Source organism: Pelmatolapia mariae, linkage group LG14 (assembly GCF_036321145.2).
Source record: "Pelmatolapia mariae isolate MD_Pm_ZW linkage group LG14, Pm_UMD_F_2, whole genome shotgun sequence".
NCBI classification, from domain to species: domain Eukaryota; kingdom Metazoa; phylum Chordata; class Actinopteri; order Cichliformes; family Cichlidae; genus Pelmatolapia; species Pelmatolapia mariae.
The window spans coordinates 14,816,160-14,837,697 of NC_086239.1; the positions used below are offsets into that span (position 1 = coordinate 14,816,160).

Consider the following 21,538-nt stretch of genomic DNA (forward strand, 5'->3'; position numbering starts at 1 on the left):
ACTTCGTTCCAGAAGTTGTCCAACCCTTTTCTGTTTTAGAGGGAAGTAGATTTTTCAATGTACAGAGTATTTGTAGTTCCTCTGACCTTGGAGTGAATTTGCTGGGAAATCGTAGCTCTGTTAACACACACCTAAATGCTCTAGACCAGCAAACTGCCAAAACTTCTGCTTTTATAGGGGTGCTCACACTTGATGATGATCAGTTAATCAAGTGCATTTTATTAGCACTGCTAATAAAATATTAGCAGTTGCTGTAGAGGCTGTAAAGATGTACTCAGTTTTCACAGGACTGCAAAGAGTCCTGAGATAACTCTTTTTCACATGACTGTGTGTGTGTGTGTGTGTGTGTGTGTGTGTGTGTGTGTGTGTGTGTGTGTGTGTGTGTGTCCTCAAATACATCTGTCAAAGCACAGGGTGCACATTGGTTCAGCACAAGGTGAGACACAGTGTTAACATGAAGCCTGGGCAACTCCTTCGACATCCTGAGAGCGATTGGTGCATTGAGGTGGTAGCACGCTTGGTAAAACACAGTATAAAGTGGCATCCTGTTCCCTGTGTGTACTCAGTGACCTGAGAATGCAGGGACAGCTGCTGTTGAAAGACCACATAGAGCTAGAGTCACTTCAGGTAAATACTACCTCGCTTTTCATGATCCCACCTCTGTTACACGTGCTCTTTTAGGAGAATACAGAATACTCTTCAAAACGTGAGGCCTAAGGACAGATAAGTCACAGAGATTCAAAGTGAATCCAAAACTTCCAGGCTCTCAGTCAGAAGGAAGAAAAACTTGGAACTCAGCCTTTATCAACAGCATGTTGCTTTGATCACGTCACAAATTTAGATCTGCGCGGCATTTCCAAAAGAAAACAATCTAACACTGTTGTTTGTTCAGTATCTCTGTCCTCCCGCCGCGCTGCCGCTCGTCAGAAGAGCTTCTCTGAGCAAAAGGCGGTAGCTTGTTTAGATTCTGAATTTCTGCAATAACAGCAGGGCAGAGAAGACTCAGCAGTGCAGAAGTTTTTTCAAAAGACAGGCAGATTAATTCATGAAATCAGAACTCTTCGGGTGAGGTGCTGATCTTCCGTGCTCGTGATGTGACCGTTCAACTTAAGGTGTTAAAGTCGTGAATGTTTCTAATAGCAGCTTCTGCAGTGGAGGCTTATTTGTCAGATAGTGTTGACTTTGCCTCTCTATGCTCCTCTGAGCCAATCCGTAGCCCCACAGTAGCTTCACAACTTAAAGTCACATATGTCTCTGAAATGACTGTACAAAGAAACAGGAGGGTGCCCAACAGATGCCATGCACTGTGACAAAAGTAAAACTCAAAGCTGGTCCTCACCTCCCTGGAGCCCTAAGCCAAATTCTGCTGAGGGAGCCTCCTACTAGACCCGTGAGTCCTGTAAACCATTTGCCATTACCTCACAGTCACACCTGACACCCCCGCTGTTCCCACAACAACCCCACCCCCCTCCTTTAAAACAGTTTCCTCCATCTGTTGGTGTAAAACAAAGTCGACCTATACTAAACAGAATGAGATTTATATAAACAAACATTTAGAATCCTAAGATGATTGAATATCAACATTAGCATGCAGTAATAGGAAATTAAAGCTTTGGCTGAGCTGCATGGCAATTGGCAAATACAAGTTAATCTGCTAGAGCTGAAGCTGTAATGGGTATGTGTTAGTACTGATGCTAAAGCTGGATCTGTGCTTGTAATACAGAATTTCCTGTACTAATAAACTTACACAGCTAATTATTATTAATTTTAGCCACTGCGCCGGGCCAAATCAACCTGCCTCTTTTTTTAATATCAAATTCATCTTATATGATTGCTTATCATACACTAATTAGGCATAACACTTTGACCCATCAAGGCATGGACTCCACTAGACTCCTGAAGGTGTGCTGTGATCTGGTACCAAGATGTTAGCTACAGATCCTTTAAGTCCTGTAAGTTGTGAGGTGGGGACTCCACGGATCAGACTTGTTTGGTCAGCACATCCCACAGATGCCTGATTGGATTGAGATCTGGGAAATTACCTCAAACTCATTGCTGTTCTCTTAAAGTTGTCAGAGAGCAGATAAGGAGCTGCATAGCCTCAGACCTGTTGGGGTGCCCATGCTGACCACTGTCCACTGTGGAATTACCAACAATGGGCATGTGAGCATCAGGACTGAACCATTTCTTTTACAAGGATAGCTGGGTGAGTGTGCATCACCTACCTGGGGAACTCCTGGAACCAGAATGCATAAAAATGGTTCAGGAATGGTTTAAATCAGAACCAGCATCAATCATGCGAGCTACAGTTGTCTGTTGGATTGGAGCACACGGGCCAGCCTTTGCTCACCACATGCATCAATGAACCTTGGCTACCTATAACCCTGTTGCTAATACACCTCTGTTTCTTCCTTGGACCACTTTTGATACTGACCACTGCAGATTGACCCAGTCTAACCATCATAATTTGGTCCTTGTCAAACTCACACTCACCCATTTTCACTGCTTTTAACACATCAACTTTGAGGATGAAATGTTCACCTGCACCCACCCACTAACAGGTGCCATGAAGAAGAGCTAATCAGTGTTAGTCACTTCACCTGCCAGTGGACATAATGCTATGCCTGACATTTCACAATATGTTTTTTAAAAAAGCTCTCTTTTCACAACCACATATACATTTAGTTCTTTTTTAAAAATCAAAAGTTACAAATCTCTCCTACTATTTCATATTTACTTTATCTCTGTCATGGTCCTGGGTCTGTGACTCTGTGTTTATGTATTTAGACTCTTTGGATTCTGGTTTATTTTATATTCCCGGTTCTGGTTCTTTTAGTTGTGTTTCTACTTTCTGTAATATTGTGTTTTCTGGTCTTCATTTTGTCATCTAATCGTTAGGTTTCTGTTTCCATGCCTGTGTTCCACATTCCACATTTAGTCAGCCTTGTCTTTATGTTTATCTCTTGTCTCCATGTTTAGTGTTCCTTTTCTGTCTCCAAAGTCAGTCATGTTCCTGTGTCTGTTCCATCCCAGTCCCTGTGTCAAGCCCATGTGTCGTAATCCTTGTTCCCTGTGGTTAACATACTTCCTGTTTTATTGTGATAGTCTGTCGTCCTGTGTGCATTGTGTTCTGCTTTGCTTCCCCTGTCCTGTTAGTCTGTATCAGTTCCAGTTGTGTTTCCACCTGTTGCCCATCCTGTCATGTATTTAAGTCCTGCCGCAACACATGCACAAACCAGACCTACCATCCTCTACTTCACCTGAAATTATTCAAAAATGATCCAAATGATTTCTACTCAGTCAGACTTGCATACAGCACAACAACAACATATTACATCAGCTAATGAATTAATAAGGCAAATATTGATGCACTTCAGCAGTTCTGGACAAGTCCTAACTGAATATGACAACACTTAAATTACTGCTATCACTACAAACCCTCTCTAAATTTTCACCTGTCCAAGATTCAACTTCAACCTTAAAAACAATGAGCCAAAAACTGTTCCCCAAATACCAGCTTGAGGATAGCTATGAAAGTACATAAATCCCAACAGAATAGAAATAATTCTGTTTACAGTCTTGTAGGGGCAAAAAAAGTTTTGATCTCTTTGACTAATAATGACATATTTATTGGTGTACTTCCCTCATTCCCTTGGTTGTTGTAATAAAAGTCAAACATTTTGCTTTTTGCAGTAAATTACTTCTAACAGTAAATTACTACCTTCCCATCTCATCTTGGTTTAGCATCAGCTGATCACTCCCGAGCTCGAGCCTCTCATCCAAATATCATCGTATTTAGTTTCAAAATAAGCACAAAAGGCAGCAGCTTCAAAACAGTTGACATCACAGTGGTTACGTCGATCTTTTACAAAGGCGGACATGCCCAGTGGGTGCGCTTTACAAAACAAACAGAAGCCTCATTGTGCTAGTTTGATCGTTTTTGACTTTTTTTTTTCACCACAATTCACAAAGACATTTATGACTATTAAATTTTGTGGTTCGAGGCATAAACCAAATAACTTTGTATTTAAAGGGAATAAACACTTAAAAGCCTGCAGCGGCAGCAGTGTGTGTGTGTATTATTGTGCCGTGAGGAGCACATACACACACGCACAGATGCACACAGAGAATGAAACACCTCTCCTGTTGTCATGCTTTCACCTACACTGCAGTGCCAGAGCAGATGGTGTGCGCAACCCTGGGTTCACTTCCTGAAACGAAAAGAAGCAGAGAAAGAGATGGGAAAGAGTGGTAGAGATGGACAGTGTGGGACTATCTCCTCCCATACTGTCCATCAGCATTACTGTCAGGAGAAGACAATGCTGCGTGGAATGATTAGCACTCGCGCTGGTATCGTCTCTCTGTCTCTTTTGGTTTCCATCTATCTCCCCTTTTCTTTTCTCTCTATCTTTCCGCTCATTGTTTCTGTACAGCAGTGAGTAGAAACTCTAGCCTGTCCTCGTCTATTGTCACAAGTCATTTTTTCACCACCGTCTGTCAACTGAAAGCTTGAAGACAAACTGACAGGATGACTGTGCTGGCATATGGTTCACTCTCCTGTACAGGGAGCCATGTTTAAGGGAGTGTGTGCAGATGTGTACAGAGCTCCATTTAAAGTTGAACTGGAAAAACTAAATTGTTAAGCTGTTATATATATTATATATACACAGACACACTCTGCCTGAACTGTGGGCATATTTGTGCTGACATAAGCACGACTAAAGCTGTAAAATCCTGGCACACACACAACACTACTCTCATGGCATCACTGTAGCCGACTGTCTGCTTGTTGCTTGTTTTCTTCCCACATCAGCAGCAGAAGAACGTTAACAGTAAACCCACAACAGTAAGCTCTCCACATAACCTCAACATGCGAGATGGACTGAGTTAGGATTTTCTTTTTTAGTTTACTTCATTTTAAATACATTTATTCCATAAAAAAACAAACATTTTTGGCTTTATTTTCTCCTCTTTGCAGTCATTTAGCGCCAAGATCTCCACATCTGTCGTATCGGTTTCATCTTCTTATTACAAACAGTCATGTGGACAGCAATACTGGCCACGCAAGGAATGACTGCAATTAATTTGCAGTGCTTGTAATTACTGACATCACAGTAATGTCAGCACTATTGCCAACCACGTCTGTTTTCAAGGCGGCTCAATCAATACTCGTTTGACCCCCACTGTGAGGTGAGTCGCTGATCTTCCCAAAGCTTACTGTGAGTGTCTAAATTCACATCATCAAAGCGCTGACGCGGCACTATGGTAAACAGCGCTGGCATGATCTCTGTGGTGGTTTATGAGAAACATGACTGTAAAGTTTAAGTAGGATAATGTTTTTAGACTCCTTTGGCTCTTCATGTTAATAACACAGTTTCCTTGCCAAGTGTAGCTCTGCAAATTTGACTTCAGGTGCGTCACAGGTGTTCATCACAGGGTGATGTATCACCTGTCTCTAATTACTGGTGATGCAGTATCACAACCCACTTACATAACCCGGCGTCTAGACAAGTTCATATTCCAGTAAGTATGTAATGAAGCTCTTAGCCTGAAAAGTGTTACAATTTTCCAAGCCAACATATCCAGGATAAAGAATGACAATTAATAGACTAGAGGATAAATCATCACATCCTTATTCCAAACATCATTAAGCATTAGAGAATATTTAGTACAGCCACTATGTTTTGTTGATAATCAGTTTGTGTGTTCTCTGCAGCTCTGGCCAATAAAAAAGGAGTGAGGAAGACTTCAGTTACCTTTAAATGTGCAAAGCAAACGCACCCATGTCACAATTAATCAACAAGGCATCCAGACGCCCTCACAGTAAACTGTAACTCTGAGCTGTCAACTGATGTTTGCTGAAGTTGAATAAAATCACTCATGCTAACAATGGTTCAATACCTTCACACTTTTTCCATGAAAAAAAATAAAAGAAGAAGAAAAAAAACGTGCACTTTTGCTCACAGTTGGAAGTGGAAAAATGTTTTTCTCCATCGATTACCATTTTCATCACCATCAGAGCATGAAAAGTAGCCACATTTGCAGATTTTTGATTTGGCTTCAGCTGCCACACACTTACCAACTGCAGCAAAATCGCTGCCAGATCGAGTTTCTGCTTTGGCACAGTGTTGGCTTTTATAAAAACAGCTTTATTTAATAGAACGCAGTGCATCACTGTCTCATCGCTACGCGCCGAGAAACCAGCAGTCATTTCAGACCCTCTGACACGCGCTTTTCAGCTCGATTTCGCCATCATCCGCAGAGATTCGGAAATGAAGCGATGCCACCATATTTTACATAAGATTCGAAGCTCCGGGCGATGAGAGTCAAACACACAAGTCAGCTGAGCAGCAATACTGCTGAGGTCAAATCCAACTCAGACGCTCTGCCCACACTGCAGAGCTGTCTCTGCACACCACAGAGAGGCCGAGAGAAGAGGGGGGCAGAAAAGTGTTTAGGTGTGTGGGAGAGAGGCAGAAGCAAGAAGACTCTGCTTCCATTCATGGCTTTCTGAGACATGAGAATTTCAGCATTTGAGAGGAAGACGGAGAGGTTTAAAGATGTGTGTGAGACGATGTGTGAGACATAAAGAAAATGAACTGTAAGAAGCGAGGCAGTCAGAGCGACGGACAGAACAGGCAATGAACCCGCGGGAGCTGTCGGTAATCTCCCGGCACGTAGACGGCGTTTATATTTACGAGTCCCGTCAGGCTGAGCAGCTTCTGCACGACTTACTGATCAGTCTGGAGTCTGCAGATCACAATTTTTAAAAGTGTAGCGCAAGCTCACAGCAAATATAACACAGGTTTGGCAGAAGGTGCTTCAGATTAAAGGCAGAGAAAGTCACTACAGATATAGATAACAATCATTTTTGTTGTTGTTGTTTTTTAAATAAGAGCTGATGCATCTAAAGAGTCTTTATCTGAAAACTTTGGGTCCCTATTTTGGAGAAAAAAAACATTTGCTAAAAAGACATGATCAAATGTCACGTCAATACTGAAACTGATTAAAGAATATAGACACATCTCCACTGATATAAGGGCATTTTTGTAGGTAAGTATAACAGAAAAATATTGGGATACAGTAAATGAGATGGACACACAAGAAAACTAATTATTGCTTCTTTTTTTTTTAAAGGTGCCCCTCTCTTTAGTGCACTGCACATTGTTCACACATACTCTAACACACCTGTACTTCATGCCAGTGTGTTTTCCCGTCGACTCCTTGAGTGAGATGTGGCGTGGCGTGAAGGAGCCGAAGCTTCGCGCAATGATGGCCACGGTACGGAACTTGGCCCTGGCCTGGTTGACCACATTGGGGCTGGTGGCGCTCTGCTTGCTGTGGTCCCCATTGCCCCTCTTCAGGTTGTGGTCCGTACAGGCGATGGACACCTGCATGGCTGGGCTTCAGTCAGGGGAGCGAAGAGGAAAACTACAGACGGGACAAGAAGGAGTGAGGAGGGGAAAGGAGCCTCTGTTTGATTCTTCAGCTCAGTCTCTGTTCGGGTTCTCCTCGTCTCTCGAAGCGCTTTTATTTTCCTCGTAAATGGACTTCAGTCTTCAGTCGCTCTCTCGCAAATGCTCCCTCTCCATGTGCACCACTTTGTTCTGTGAAGCAAGATAAACCGGCAAGAAAAAAAAAGAAAGAAAGAAAAGCTTTTCCTCTTTTTTTTCCTTCTGTGCTCAAATCAAGTGTCCCATTTTAAGTATTTCCTTTCAGAGGAGAGTCAGCAGAACAGGTCAGTCATCAAAAGCTAGAGAAGAACAAAGACTCCTCAGTTCTGTGAGGGATCCCCAATCTATTTCCCCCGCTGGTTTTTCCTTCTCCTGTGTCTTGCCTCTGATGCAGAGCCGGGGGATCTTCTTTTTTTTGTTTTTCCTAACTGGGTTTCAGCTGCAGAATGACAATAAGTGGAGGTGGAGAGGGTGCAGCAGGATGGCAGAGGAGCGAAAGAGAAACAGAGAGATGGAGATGCGACCCAGGCGCTGTGCTCTCCCCGGTCTGACTGTGGGAAGAGAGAGCGAGCGATAGCATGTGCGAGAGAGCGCGAGGGAGGAGGATGAGGAGGAGGGGACAGGGTCAGGAAAGGGATAAGGAGACAGGGCAGCAAGGACAGACAAAACAAAGCAGAGGAGTCACTCTCAGGTGCTGTCACTGTGCCCCATCGCACTTTTTTGCCATCAGCACCCCCCACCCCCCCGCGTCTCCTCACTTCTTCTCCTCGGTGCTCCTTTGATAATGCGTGTCACTAATGTGCCCGTGCCCCAGTTTCTCCCTCTCTTTTCTCCCCCCACTCTTCCGACTCCCTCGTTAACTGATGTTTGTTCTCAGTTTTTGGACGCTCTGCTCGTTTTGAGCTCCTCCGGCTTCTCTTTATTTTTATTTTTTTGTTGTTTTTCTCAGCAGGGAAGCCACATTTACCAAAAGCGCACCTTCAGGGGAACTGAAAGAGATGTGGTGCAGCACACAGCCTCTCTCTCTCACTCACTCCCACTCGCTCTCTGTTGCGCTCTCTCTCTCTAGCTCCCACTCTACCTGTCTCACTCACCCTCTCTCACTGCTGCTCACCTGTCACACATTTCTAAGGTTCCTTCCTGCACCTTTAATGTCAGTACAGCAAAGCTATTATTCCCTCTCTAACACTCTACCCACGATCCTCTCTGAGCCATTTCATTTTTTCTTTTCCCCTCTTTTTTGTCTTTTACTACATCCTTTCTTTTTTCTGGACTTATTTGTCTCAAAGGCTTTCAGTGTTGGGTACAACTGGCACTTAAAGGGTGAGATATCCTATCACCAAGCCACATACTGAAACTTACCAGAATGAATGAGAAATTTTGGCTTATAAAGCTTGTAACTAGAAAATTAAATGGATGTTGCAGCATACATTAAAAAAAAAAATCTCCAGTAAGCAAATGTGCAAGTCAGGATCATACAGTATTTGCTGACATAAAGTAACAGTTTTCCGAAATCCCCTAGCACATGATGCATCCAACCGAAAGGCAGCTACAAATCAAAGAGAATGAGAAGAAGATGGATGAATGAAATGAGGGAGGTGTGGAGAAACTGGAATCAGGAGAAAGAAATGACCACAAAGGAGCAGGCTGAGGCTAAACAAAGCTGAGAAGAGACAGAATTTATAAATCGTTGTGTGTTTGATCGCAGCACATCCAATTGTGTGACTGTGTGTGTGTGCGTGTGTGCGTGTTTGTGTGTGTTGTAAGGTGTTATTGTTGTGTGCTTTTCAGTAATTCGATGAGGGGTGTCAAACAGAGGTAAATGGAGCATTTTGCTCCAGGCTCTGTGTGTGTGTGTGTGTGCGTGCGTGCGTGTGTGCGTGGTCATATTCACATACATGCAGGGTAAATATCAGCACTGCAGCATTTATGCAAGTTTGCACTAACTTAGCATAACAAAAAATAAATAGTGTTTTTCATTCATTGTTAGCTTATGTGGTTTGTTTGTCCAAGCAAATTATTCATATTTCTTCCTTAAGTAACAGCACTCACAGGCCACTTCATTAAATAGCTTCAACTGCTTGTTAGCGCAAATATCTAATCAGCCAATCAAATGGCAGCAACTCAATCCATTTAATCACAGAAACATGGTCGAGACGAGCTGCTGAATTTCAAACTGAGCATCAGAATGAGGAAGAAAGGTGATTTCAGGGGCTTTGAACGTGGGACAGCTGTTGGGGCCACACAGGCTGGTCTCAGTACTTCAGGAACTGCTGATCTGCTGGGATTTTCTCACATAACCATTTATGGGGTTTACAGATAATAGCCTGAAAAAGAAAAACTATCCAGAGAGCAGCTGATCTCTGGGAGAAAATGCCTTCTTGATATCAGAGATCAGAGGAGAATTGGCAGGCTGCTTTAAGCTGACAGGAAGGCAACAGTAACTCAAATAACCACCTGTTACATCCAAGGTTTGCAGATAGCATCTATGAATGTACAAAAAGCTGAACCTTGAAGCTGATGAGCTACAAGATCACATCGGGTGCCACTCCTGTTTGAGAACAGAAAACTGAGGCTCCAGTTCACTGTACTCAAATGGCCCTCACAATCACCAGAGCAGCCAACAGAGCACCTTTGGGATGTGGTGGATCAGGAGTTTCACATCATCCATGTGTAGCCAAACAAATCTGCAGCAGCTGTGTGATGGTATCATGTCACACCAAAATCTCTGAGCAATGTTTCCAAGAGCTAACTAAGAGTTAGTTCTGAAATGAAAAGGGCATTTTAACACACATAAATTGTATAGCAACCATCCACATGCAGAAAGATGCGGTTGAAAAGTCCAAGTGTTTTAACTACTGGTTAGATGGTTGCATTGGGCCAACTTCAAGACCGACCTGCTTTAGTCCAGACATATACAGACAACATATTTAACCAAGCACTCAGAGCTTCCACACAATTTGATGCTTACTGCTGCTGTTGCAGTTTGATCAGTAGCATATTTTAGCACTGCAGAAACATTTCTGACAGGTATCATCCACAGGAAAAATAGCTCGTAGAATCAAAAACTAATGGATCTATGGAGTCTATACACAAGACAAATATAACAACATCACTGCAACTCTTCCTGATAAACTAGACCCGTCTAAATAGGGCTTAAAATACAGCCGTTTGAGGTAAAGTGGTTTAAGGAAACCAGGGAAACAGCTTTTGGCAGAGGTTAATGATGATATCTGACTATGACACATACAGAAAACATATATATATATATACATATACATACATATATATATATACATATACACACATATATACACATATACATATACACACATATATACACATATACATATATATACACATATATATACACATATATACACATATATACACACACATACACACACATATATACATATACATATATATACATACACATACACATACACACACATACACATACATACACATACACACACATACACACACACACACACACACATACACATACATACACATACACATATATACATATATATACACATATATACATATATATACACATATATACATACACATATATACATATACATATACATATATATATATATATATATATATATATATATATATACATATGTTTTCTGTATGTGTCATAGTCAGGGGTCAGGGGGGAGATATCATCACCCCCACCCGAGATTGGGTACATAGCCCCAAGTGCGATAGGTGAAGGATCGTTGAGTGCGAGAGGATATGGAACTCAATGTCCAATGGGGATGTGGCGTACAACACTAGAGGCCAACTCCAAGCCCATAGCACAAGTCACCATCAAGTGCGGGATCTACCAAGGAGATGCTCTGTCCCCACTGCTGTTCTGCATAGGCCTGAACCCCCTCAGTGAGATCATTAACAAGACTGGCTACGGATACCGACTACGAAATGGAGCGGTTGTCAGCCACCTCCTGTACATGGATGACATCAAGCTGTATGCCAAGAGTGAACGAGACATCGATTCACTGATCCACACCGCCAGGCTATTCAGCAATGACATTGGAATGTCATTCGGGCTGGAGAAGTGTAGTCGGATGGTAACAAAGAGAGGGAAGGTAGTCAGAACTGAGGGGATTGAACTACCAGAAGGCAACATTGCAGACATAGAGGACAGTTACAAGTACCTGGGGATCCCGCAGGCGAATGGGAACCATGAAGAGGCCGCTAGAAAAGCTGCAACCACCAAGTACATGCAGAGGGTCAGGCAAGTCCTGAGGAGTCAGCTGAATGGTAAGAACAAGATCCGGGCCATCAACACCTACGCCCTGCCCGTGATCAGGTACCCAGCTGGTATAATAAGTTGGCCAAAGGAGGAGATAGAAGCCACTGACATAAAGACAAGAAAGCTCCTGACCATGCATGGAGGGTTTCACCCCAAGTACAGCACCCTGAGGCTGTACGCTAAGCGGAAGGAAGGAGGCCAGGGACTGGTGAGTGTCAGCACCACAGTCCAGGATGAGACAAGAAACATCCAAGAATACATTGGGAAGATGGCCCCAACTGACCGAGTGCTCAGTGAATACCTCAAGCAGCAGAAACCCAAGAAAGAGGAGGGAGACGAGGAACCATCATGGAAGGACAGGCCCCTGCACGGTATGTACCACCGGCAGATAGAGGAGGTGGCTGATATCCAGAAATCCTACCAGTGGCTGGACAAAGCTGGACTGAAAGACAGCACAGAGGCACTAATCATGGCAGCACAAGAACAAGCTCTGAGTACAAGATCCATAGAGGCTGGGGTCTATCACACCAGGCAAGACCCCAGGTGCAGGCTGTGTAAAGATGCCCCTGAGACAATCCAGCACATAACAGCAGGGTGCAAGATGCTAGCAGGCAAGGCATACATGGAACGCCATAACCAAGTGGCCGGCATAGTGTACAGGAACATCTGTGCCGAGTATAACCTGGAAGTCCCGAGGTCAAAATGGGAGATGCCCCCAAGGGTGATGGAGAATGACCGGGCTAAGATCCTGTGGGACTTCCAGATACAGACGGACAAAATGGTGGTGGCTAACCAACCGGACATAGTGGTGGTAGACAAACAGAAGAAGACGGCTGTAGTGATCGATGTAGCGGTTCCGAATGACAGCAACATCAGAAAGAAGGAACACGAGAAGCTGGAGAAATACCAAGGGCTCAGAGAAGAGCTCGAGAGGATGTGGAGGGTGAAGGTAACGGTGGTCCCCGTGGTAATCGGAGCACCAGGTGCGGTGACTCCCAAGCTAGGCGAGTGGCTCCAGCAGATCCCGGGAACAACATCGGAGATCTCTGTCCAGAAGAGCGCAGTCCTGGGAACAGCTAAGATACTGCACAGGACCCTCAAGCTCCCAGGCCTCTGGTAGAGGACCCGAGTTTGAAGGATAAACCGCCCGCTGGGGCGTGCTGGGTGTTTTTATTTATATATATATATATATATATATACACACACACACACACACACACACACACACACACATATATATTATGGGGTTTTTTTTTGTAAATGTCAGGATTTCTGATTCCTAACTCAAGAAAAAAAAAACGTCACATCATCTCACCACTCTCATATCTCTCCCTTGACTGAGAAGATATATGGAGCTTTGGATCAATCTTCCACTTTATTGAAAAGCAGCTCATTCTGGATCAATACTGCCTTGCTCCTCAAGAGAGCCACAGATCCCCAACCCACTGCACACATGGAGCAGGAGCTCATCTAATGAGGAGAAAAGTGCTGAGTGGAAAGGAAGATTATTTAAAGTGTGCAACAAAGTTGGACTGACTGGACTTTGAATCACACAGTATACAGAGAGAAAACTCTGTATGTGTTTTTACAAGTACATACAGTACATACATTTCAAATTTTAAGTATTTATTAGATTTTGCATTTTATGACAACAAATACAAAAACACAACCAAAAGCAAGAAGCAAACAAACAAAAAAGAACAAGAAAAACAAAACAAAAACAGTGAGGTTTTAACATCTGTTGCATTAAGTCAGGTAGACATGTAGGTTCAAAAATTGTCCCATTGTTTCACCGAAGCTTCTGTCAGATGATTTAACTTTCCCAACATCTTAAGTACATACATTTTATACTGAAACCTGAATCCCGTTGTGTCATAAAACACCCAGCTCAAACAATGTGGCAGTTCACTTGGCAGAAAAATCAGAAAATACATTAAGTTTCGCAGTGGAGGCCAAGTCTCATTTGATGCTATCTGTACATAATTTATACCTCTAGGCCTCCAACATCTCTCTATCCTCCCATTAACTGTGGAGGTCTGGTGACTGTTTTAGTACGGTCAGCTGTGTAATGTTCGAGAAACCACTCTAAGATTATATCAGCTTTCGTTATACGTGTTGTTACGACCCGGCTCATAGCCGCAACATAAAAGAAGATGAATACCAGTTTGTGGGATGAGAAGAGGCTTTATCTTAAAATGCACAACCAGGTTGGCTAAAAATGGCTGGCAAACACAACAAAAGTGATGGTCAAAATGGTGAACGGAGAACTAAACTATACTGGGAAAACTAAACTACTAACCCTGAACAGAAACACAAACCTGAACACGAATGACAGCGAGCAGAAAACAGATGACGGTTGGGCAGCAGGGAAACACACGGACAAGACACGGTGGATACACACACGGACCAGCCCCAACTACAAAGACAGAGGACGCGACTTAAATACATACAGGGAAACACAGGGAGATTGCACACAGGTGGGGAACACAGCTGGGAATAATCAACAAGACGAGACAGAGGTAAAACTGAACACACTCACATGAGACGCAGACCTTCACAATAAAACAGGAAACGAGAACAAATCCTTAAACATAACATAAAACAAAACACTGACAACAGTAAATCGTAACAGTGTGTTAAATACGCAGGCAGACTGTGGCGTTTAAATGATGCTCAGTTGGGACAAATCGAGTGTTTCCAATCTTCTGTTGAACTCTAGTTTGTTTTGTGTTATTTGCTGGCAGGAGCTGCACCTGTGGTGCGGTCTCCTGCTACTGCTGTGTCTGCTTCAAGGTTCAGCTCAAAGCATTCTAGCCAAACCCCTCTGACCTCTGACATCATGAAGACATTTTTGCCCAGAGAGCTGCCCAGTAAACCCTACAGATGGTTTTGTGGGAAAATCCCAGCGGATCAGCTGTTTCTGAACTGCTCAGACCAGCACATCTGACTTAATCATCTTTCGTCACCATCCATGTGCTCAACTCGAACTTCAGCTGGTCATCTTGACCTGCATCCCTAAATACAAAGAATTCCTGCCATATGATTGGCTGATAGATATTTGTGTTAATGGGTCTTTTTGTGTTAATAGGTACAGGTGTAGCTAACCTGTTCAACAGCTAACAAAGTGTGCAGTGAGTGAGTATCTTTAAGTAGCAAATAAATATTTGCTTTATTATTACTCTTTATTTTTACTGACTCAGTTCTTATTTTAAACAAAACCAGAATTGCTTACTGATCAATTTGTTACCTGCCTAAACTTACAGTATGCTGATTTGGGTCCATACCATTTTAGGACACATCCACTCAAACAACACTGTCAGTATTTGAACATCAATTACAATTACAGCACTCTGGGTTTGATTTAATGGTGAGTAATGACGGGTATTTTAAAACTTCAGGGGTAGTTAAACGACGTATCACTTCTGGCTCTCTCTTTGGGTCAAGGTAAACTGAAAATGCTCTAGCAGTCAGCCCACAGGAGTTTTTGCAGCTGTGTCCCATGAAGGCACATACATTACTGATCTATGTGAAATATTTAGGGCCGTCCAACATTTTAAGAACTGCCAGATTACAATATCAGGGCTGTGGACTAAAATATCTTGTGAGCTTAAAATGTGGCCCCGTTTCTATGATCTATTAATTAGTTTGCACATTTTGAGCCTTTTTTTCTCTGTTTATTGTCTCTGCTTTGTTTTTGTTTTCCCTGCAGCTGCCCCATAAGCAGCAAGTGATGACACATCCATAACTCTGAGCGCAAGACGGTGTCCTACTTTGGCACCTGTGTGTGTGTGTGTGTGTGTGTGTGTGTGTGTGTGTGTGTGTGTGTGTGGGTGGGTGGGTGCACGCATGTTGTATTTATGCTGGGTCATAAGCTTTGTCAGCAGAAGCCCACACACTACATAGTGAAATCCTCATGAGATACCTCAAGCTTCGAATGAGTGTTTATGTAGATTAGAAGTGGGAATCACTGGCAATCTCACAGTTTGGTTATGTTGTATCTGTGGAGAACAGCATCCCTGCTATATTGTCTGTACTCTGGAAATCTGTCATTTCTCAAAATAGCGCAAATCTTTAGAAATTATACATCCGAGTTAGTTGAAGGTTTAGAAACCGCTGCACTTTTTGTCTTTGCTAAAGATGGATTTCAGTGTTTTGCTCGGCAACGACTGATGTGTTAGTAATGGGTGATGTTAGTAATCCAAACTACAAATTAACTCCTATCAATTCAAATTATTGGTCAATTTAGAGGAATTTTATATTCACTGACTCGTTTTAACCCGCACAAGTTAATTCTACTTTTCAAAAAATTATAAATTTTTAGATTTTATAAAATGTAAATGAAGATGTATACAGCTAAGGACTCTCAGCTAATGAGGGCATTAAGAAATGTCCAAGTTGTTTTTGCCAATGTGTCTTGTGCGCAAAATGGATTATTCATTAATATGATGCAGCATATGTTTGTATTTTGAAGCGCAGTATTACACACCGCTGTCACAACCAACAATTCTGCCTGATGTATTTTCTACCTAGAGCATCTATTCATGTGATTTTTGGTTAAAAGTCGCTCACATATAATTTCTAATAATAGATTACGAACAAATTATACGTCCAAAAATCAGACTTGACTTTTAATTTCTCGCAGCGTCAGCAGAAAATGTTTGATTTGCTTATTTCATTCTTTGTTGTGCATTAAATATGTTGTGTATAAAATCTTAATATGACAAAATCAATTTCTTTCTCAGAAACAAGTAAAAAATGTTAAAGAGCTGTTAAAATTAATGAACCACAGCACATCATGTTCTCTTTGTGTCGTACATACTGCATAATTATGACCTTGTTTGCAGTTTTGCTCTGAGAGCGATAATGTAAGTCAACAGCATCGGGGACATTTGTCCTCCTTGTGACAATAAAAGCTACTCATTTCCTGCCAATCTGACGAGCTGTCCCCACCACGGACTGAACCATGGAGGCAGCTGGAGGGGGAATCCGTTTGTGTCCTCATTTTTGTTCCTGAACTGCATGCTAAGCAAAACTTGAGGAGAACAAACTTTGTTATAGTTCGAAAGAAAAACAAGAAGAAGAAGAAGAGTGATACTGCGGTTTAGGGTTCTTGTGATGTCTTATTTTTAACACACCACAGTGCTAAACCTTCGGAGTGTCACCCCTTGCAGACTGTTGTACTTTAAAGGGGTCCAGGTGTGCTGGTGGTATCTTCATATTAAATATAGCTTGTTCAAGAAGATGCAATTAATTAATCAATCTATTTGGCGATTAGACTTTTTTACAGTGAAGTCTATCGGTTCGGAAACATTTGAAACAAGTTATACTCCATATCTGCTTTTTCTCATATCTTGTGCAAATATTACCATCATGCACAAATTATTCTTCACAATTTTCAGAATACGACTATGCAAACCGTGCTAACATGTGATTAGGGAAAACCTATACTGCAAGCATTAGCATTTTGCTGCATTATAGTTATTGAGGTTTCAAATAATCTTGGTAAGCGCTCGTATGTTTCGCTGAGAATGGAACGTGATTTTATTCCAAGTACACGTGTTGTATATATACATACATTTGCAGAGCATCCTGGGTAATAAGTTGCTGACACCTGCTGAATAACGTATATTTCTCAGGGGGGATTTATTCCTGTATCGTCTGTGACATTAAAGCACGATGTTTACTGCCCCAGAGTAGATCGTGAGTGAAGGATGCTATGGCTATAAGAGTATTAAAGTGATGACTCTCGACCTTAAGATCATCCACGCGTCATCATGGATCATACTACACATATGAGCTGGGTCTTCAATAAAATATTAGTCATCCCTTCCTCCCTCTCCTCACACTGGTACACCCATATGTATTGAGTGGGGACACACACAGAGTTTGAGATGGGCTGTAATGTGCTTCAAATGAGCAGCTACTGAGCTGCATAATTGCATTTAACTACCTGAAGGGTTCAGTTTTTGTGAACAGATGTTAAAGCATTTCAACCTTTTTACAGTACGGCCCACCACAAATATCATAAAATGAAACTTCTCCTTCTTTTTGTGTATGTTATGTGCGAGAGATGAAGCATTAAGATATGAAAGCCATCCCAATCACAACAGCTGCTTTCTTCGCTCACATTCAGAGTCCTTCTCTGCAAGCTACTTACATTTTCTGTATCATCAGAATCTACATCACAAAAGCAAAACTGGTAAAATGTATTTTACAAATGCAAAGGTCGATGGACGGGCCTAGTTTGCTCCTCTGCCGTGACAAATGAAAAGAACATCCCCACTCAGCTTTGCATAAAAGGCAGAGGTTCCACTCTCCGGTGCCCGAGCGCTGAGGTGTGTCACAGTGAAAAGAAGCCAGACCCTTTGCAGCTGCCACCTCCACTCACAGCATAAACATTACTGCTGAAAATAAAAACACATCTACTCTTCAACAGGAGGCTACTGTATGTGACAAAGTGCCAGTTAAGTAGTGTGGCAAGCTCTACTATTTAACGCTAAATTTAAAAGAAAAAAGTAGAACAATACGTCTTTGAAAAATTTGTATTGCGAGAGCAGAACCCTCGTATTTAGGCAGAAACAATTACACTCTTTCCATATCATATCAAAAACTCATTACATTAGCTGATAATAGGCGGCAGTATATATGAGTATTACTTGTATTTTTTGTGTGTATTTGGTTCTCTTAGGAATCCAAAATGTACTGAAAAAATACAATAAACACACATTAGTATATTAATAGAACACTTAAAAGCATTAATTTCTCCTTTTTCTGTTATCTCTGGCTCATCCGCTGATATAAAAACCCAGACACCAACACAGACAGGTCATTACTGGGTCATAATCCTGAGAGTATCCATTCAGTGACTCATTGTTCTTGGGGGAGCATTCGATTACAACTAGTTATTTAGACGTCAGATAGCGGGTGAAAACAAGAAGGGTCAAACTCTCCTGATCTTATATGCATCACACCAGCTTCTCTGTATTAGTGACAGTCAGTTCATATGTTTTGATTATTAATGAAAAAAATGTTCTCATAAAAGACGGGCTGAAAATGGTGAACATGTTGTAACATGGGGACTCGGTATCCAGTGCTATGCATCTTCAGACATAATTACTCTTCATGCTATAATTAATGGATTTTTTGTAATTAAACATTTCAGCAGGCCCAGCTCAAGAGTAAAGTTACTGCAATTAGTGTGAGTGCACTGCGATTTGTTAAAGAGCTGATTGTCTAACTTGGGAAGCAATGGCATGCCCGTCAAATCAAAAATATTGTTATCTTCAAATTACTGTAGATTACATATTGACAGCTAATCCCAATCACAAATAAACTGGTGTAAAGAAAATCGATCAACTTAACTCTAAGACTCTAACTTCTGGCCTCCCTGCACTGAAATACCAATGCATGGTAGCACCTGCTAACATCACTGAGCACAACAGCTACACTTTCAACAAGACAGATTTAAGTTGTTCTGTTAATCTGGCCCCCATAAGTTTACCTCTAAAACTGTGAACTTATCTCCATTCAGCCTGGTCTCTGGTTGTATCCCATCGGCTATTATTTGATGGCATCTGTGACAACAACCTAATTTTCATTGGTAGCCAAGAGCCAAGACTTCAGTAGGACAAAAATGCTTTTAAAAGGCAATAAAAGCAAAAAATAGAAAACAGAAGATGTTTTGAGATTAAAGTCAGACCAATATTTTCCTCTTCTGTTCTACAAATGGAAAGTTTACCTGAAATTATATTTATATAGCAAATTTCATTACATGGAAACTCAATGTGCTTAACACAGAAGATAAAATAATTGCTGTAATAAACAAAAAAAATGTAATAAAAGGTTTGGAGTCTGTTTTTAAATGTATGCGCAGATCAGTATGTATCTGATCTCAGGTCAGTGGGCAGCTTGTTCCAAAGAACAGGACCACAGTAACTGAAAGCACCATCAACACACTCAGATCCAATTCTGAGAACAGTAAAAAGATCTGAACCTGAAGACGTGAGAGCTCTGACTGGCTTATAGACACTGAGCAATAGAGATGTACTGGCGGGGAGAGAGTGTGTAAACATAAGGCCCAGGGACCAGAATCGGCCAGGCACAGAATCCAATCTGGCCCCCTGGATAGCTTTAGAAAATGACAGCGGGCATCGATGTCTGACTTTTTACTGTAGCTTTCACAGTTTCTCCCTAAAGATCAAGACCTCCCAGTCACACTACACCAAAGTAATTAATTATTAGATAAACAATAACAGGAAAAACACTGCACTTTTCTTTCATTTACTGCAGCTGCAATTCTTCTTTTTCTTGTAGAAAAACTGAGACGTACTATTAAAAATGTATTTCTTTTTCTTATAATAAAATGGGACTGAATGTGGTGTTAAACATATTTACACTGAGTATTGAGGGTTCGACACACTGGAGATAAAAGTGGGCTGTATGCGGTAAAGTGAGTTGGACATCCCTGATTTGGATCATCTGGCAAATAGAGCATTTCAATACTCTAAACTGCTCGATTTAAATGCCTGGACCAAGTTCTCAGAGCCAGGAATTTTGGAACTGTTGAGGTTATTGATGTGAATATAAAAACTAAGATCACTGGAATTTAGAAATAGTAGCTATAGTGGAAGCTGCAGCATGTGTGCAGTCGAATTTCACGTGTTCTGCCATCTGAGCTTTATGTCTTTATTGGATGCCTTTATGCTAATACTAATCACTAAGTTGGTCACCATGGGAACGTGAGCTGTCTGGAGGGAAACACTGTGTATGCGCAAATGGCAGAGGAGCTTATTATAAAGTGCCTGTGAGCAAGGCACTGGGCTCTCGTACTTCTGCAGGACTGCAACAGCAGTATAATTTTTGTACCATCCTGCTGTGTGTGCATGTGTGTGTGTTAACGCTTCCTTCCTACAGCACAACCCATAGCCAGAGTTATTACTGCTGCAGTCTAACAGCTTGGTGAAGAAACACAGAAATAAAATTCTCATTTCACCAAGTTAAGAACTGAACAATAAGAACTTGCAAAGGCACCAAACTTGCAAAGCACAACTTTTCTTTTGTAAAAAGTTTTGTACCTTCATGCGTGACGTAACAGGGTTGTCCTCCAACTTGCACTTCGTAATAAGCCTCTACGCCTACACCACCTGCACCACAATTAGCTATTTGTTGCAGGGAGCAGCGTTCCTGACTGCTAGAGAGTCTCCAGATATGGACACTTGATAGTCAAGAGCTGTAACAACAAGAGATAACCGTCATCTCAGCAATAGCATTGCTATGGAAACAGTATGGAGGCGTTATATGTGTGGGAAAAAAGCAGCAATAAAATAACACCAGGCAAGAATAAAGATGCCAGATGGCAACCAGGAAGCATCTGTAGGAATGCAGGATACACTCTGGTTTCCTTGGAGATGAAACAATATGGCACTACAATGACACAGCACGTTAGAGATGCTTTGATCCGTCTGAAGTGAGTCTTTTAGTGGTGCAACAGAGAAAATAAATTAATGCTTTAAAAGTAAGAATTACTCTTATCAAGCAAATTCGGGCAAAAACTCCAGCAAGTTTTCTTTTCTCCATCCCAGCTCTGAACTGCAATGATTACATCCACAGGAAGAGAAGATGACACCACTCTCCACACTCTATTACACCAAATATTATGCCTATGATGGACACAAGATCAGGTATCAGGAAAGCAAGAACCCGAAAAAAACAGTTGGATAAAAATAAAACATATAAAACAGAACGAGAGTCTTGATTGCTCTGTGTTTTGATGTTCTTTCAGCCCCTAAATTAAAGTTGGTGTATGCTGGAG

General features: G+C 41.8%; 1 protein-coding gene across 2 annotated transcripts in view; it reads right to left on the reverse strand.

Annotated features, from left to right (window-relative positions):
- Positions 1-21,538, reverse strand: part of kcnab1a (potassium voltage-gated channel subfamily A regulatory beta subunit 1a) — a 113,038-nt gene that overhangs the window by 70,024 nt on the left and 21,476 nt on the right. The window contains exon 1 of one of the 2 annotated variants that reach the window (XM_063492829.1): positions 7,189-7,993. The exons of the other annotated variant lie outside the window; for it this stretch is intronic. Within the exon in view, the coding sequence (XP_063348899.1) occupies positions 7,189-7,397 (209 nt within the window). The 5' untranslated portion in view covers positions 7,398-7,993. Of the gene's footprint in view, positions 1-7,188; positions 7,994-21,538 lie in introns of those variants that run through there. 2 annotated transcript variants of the gene reach the window in all.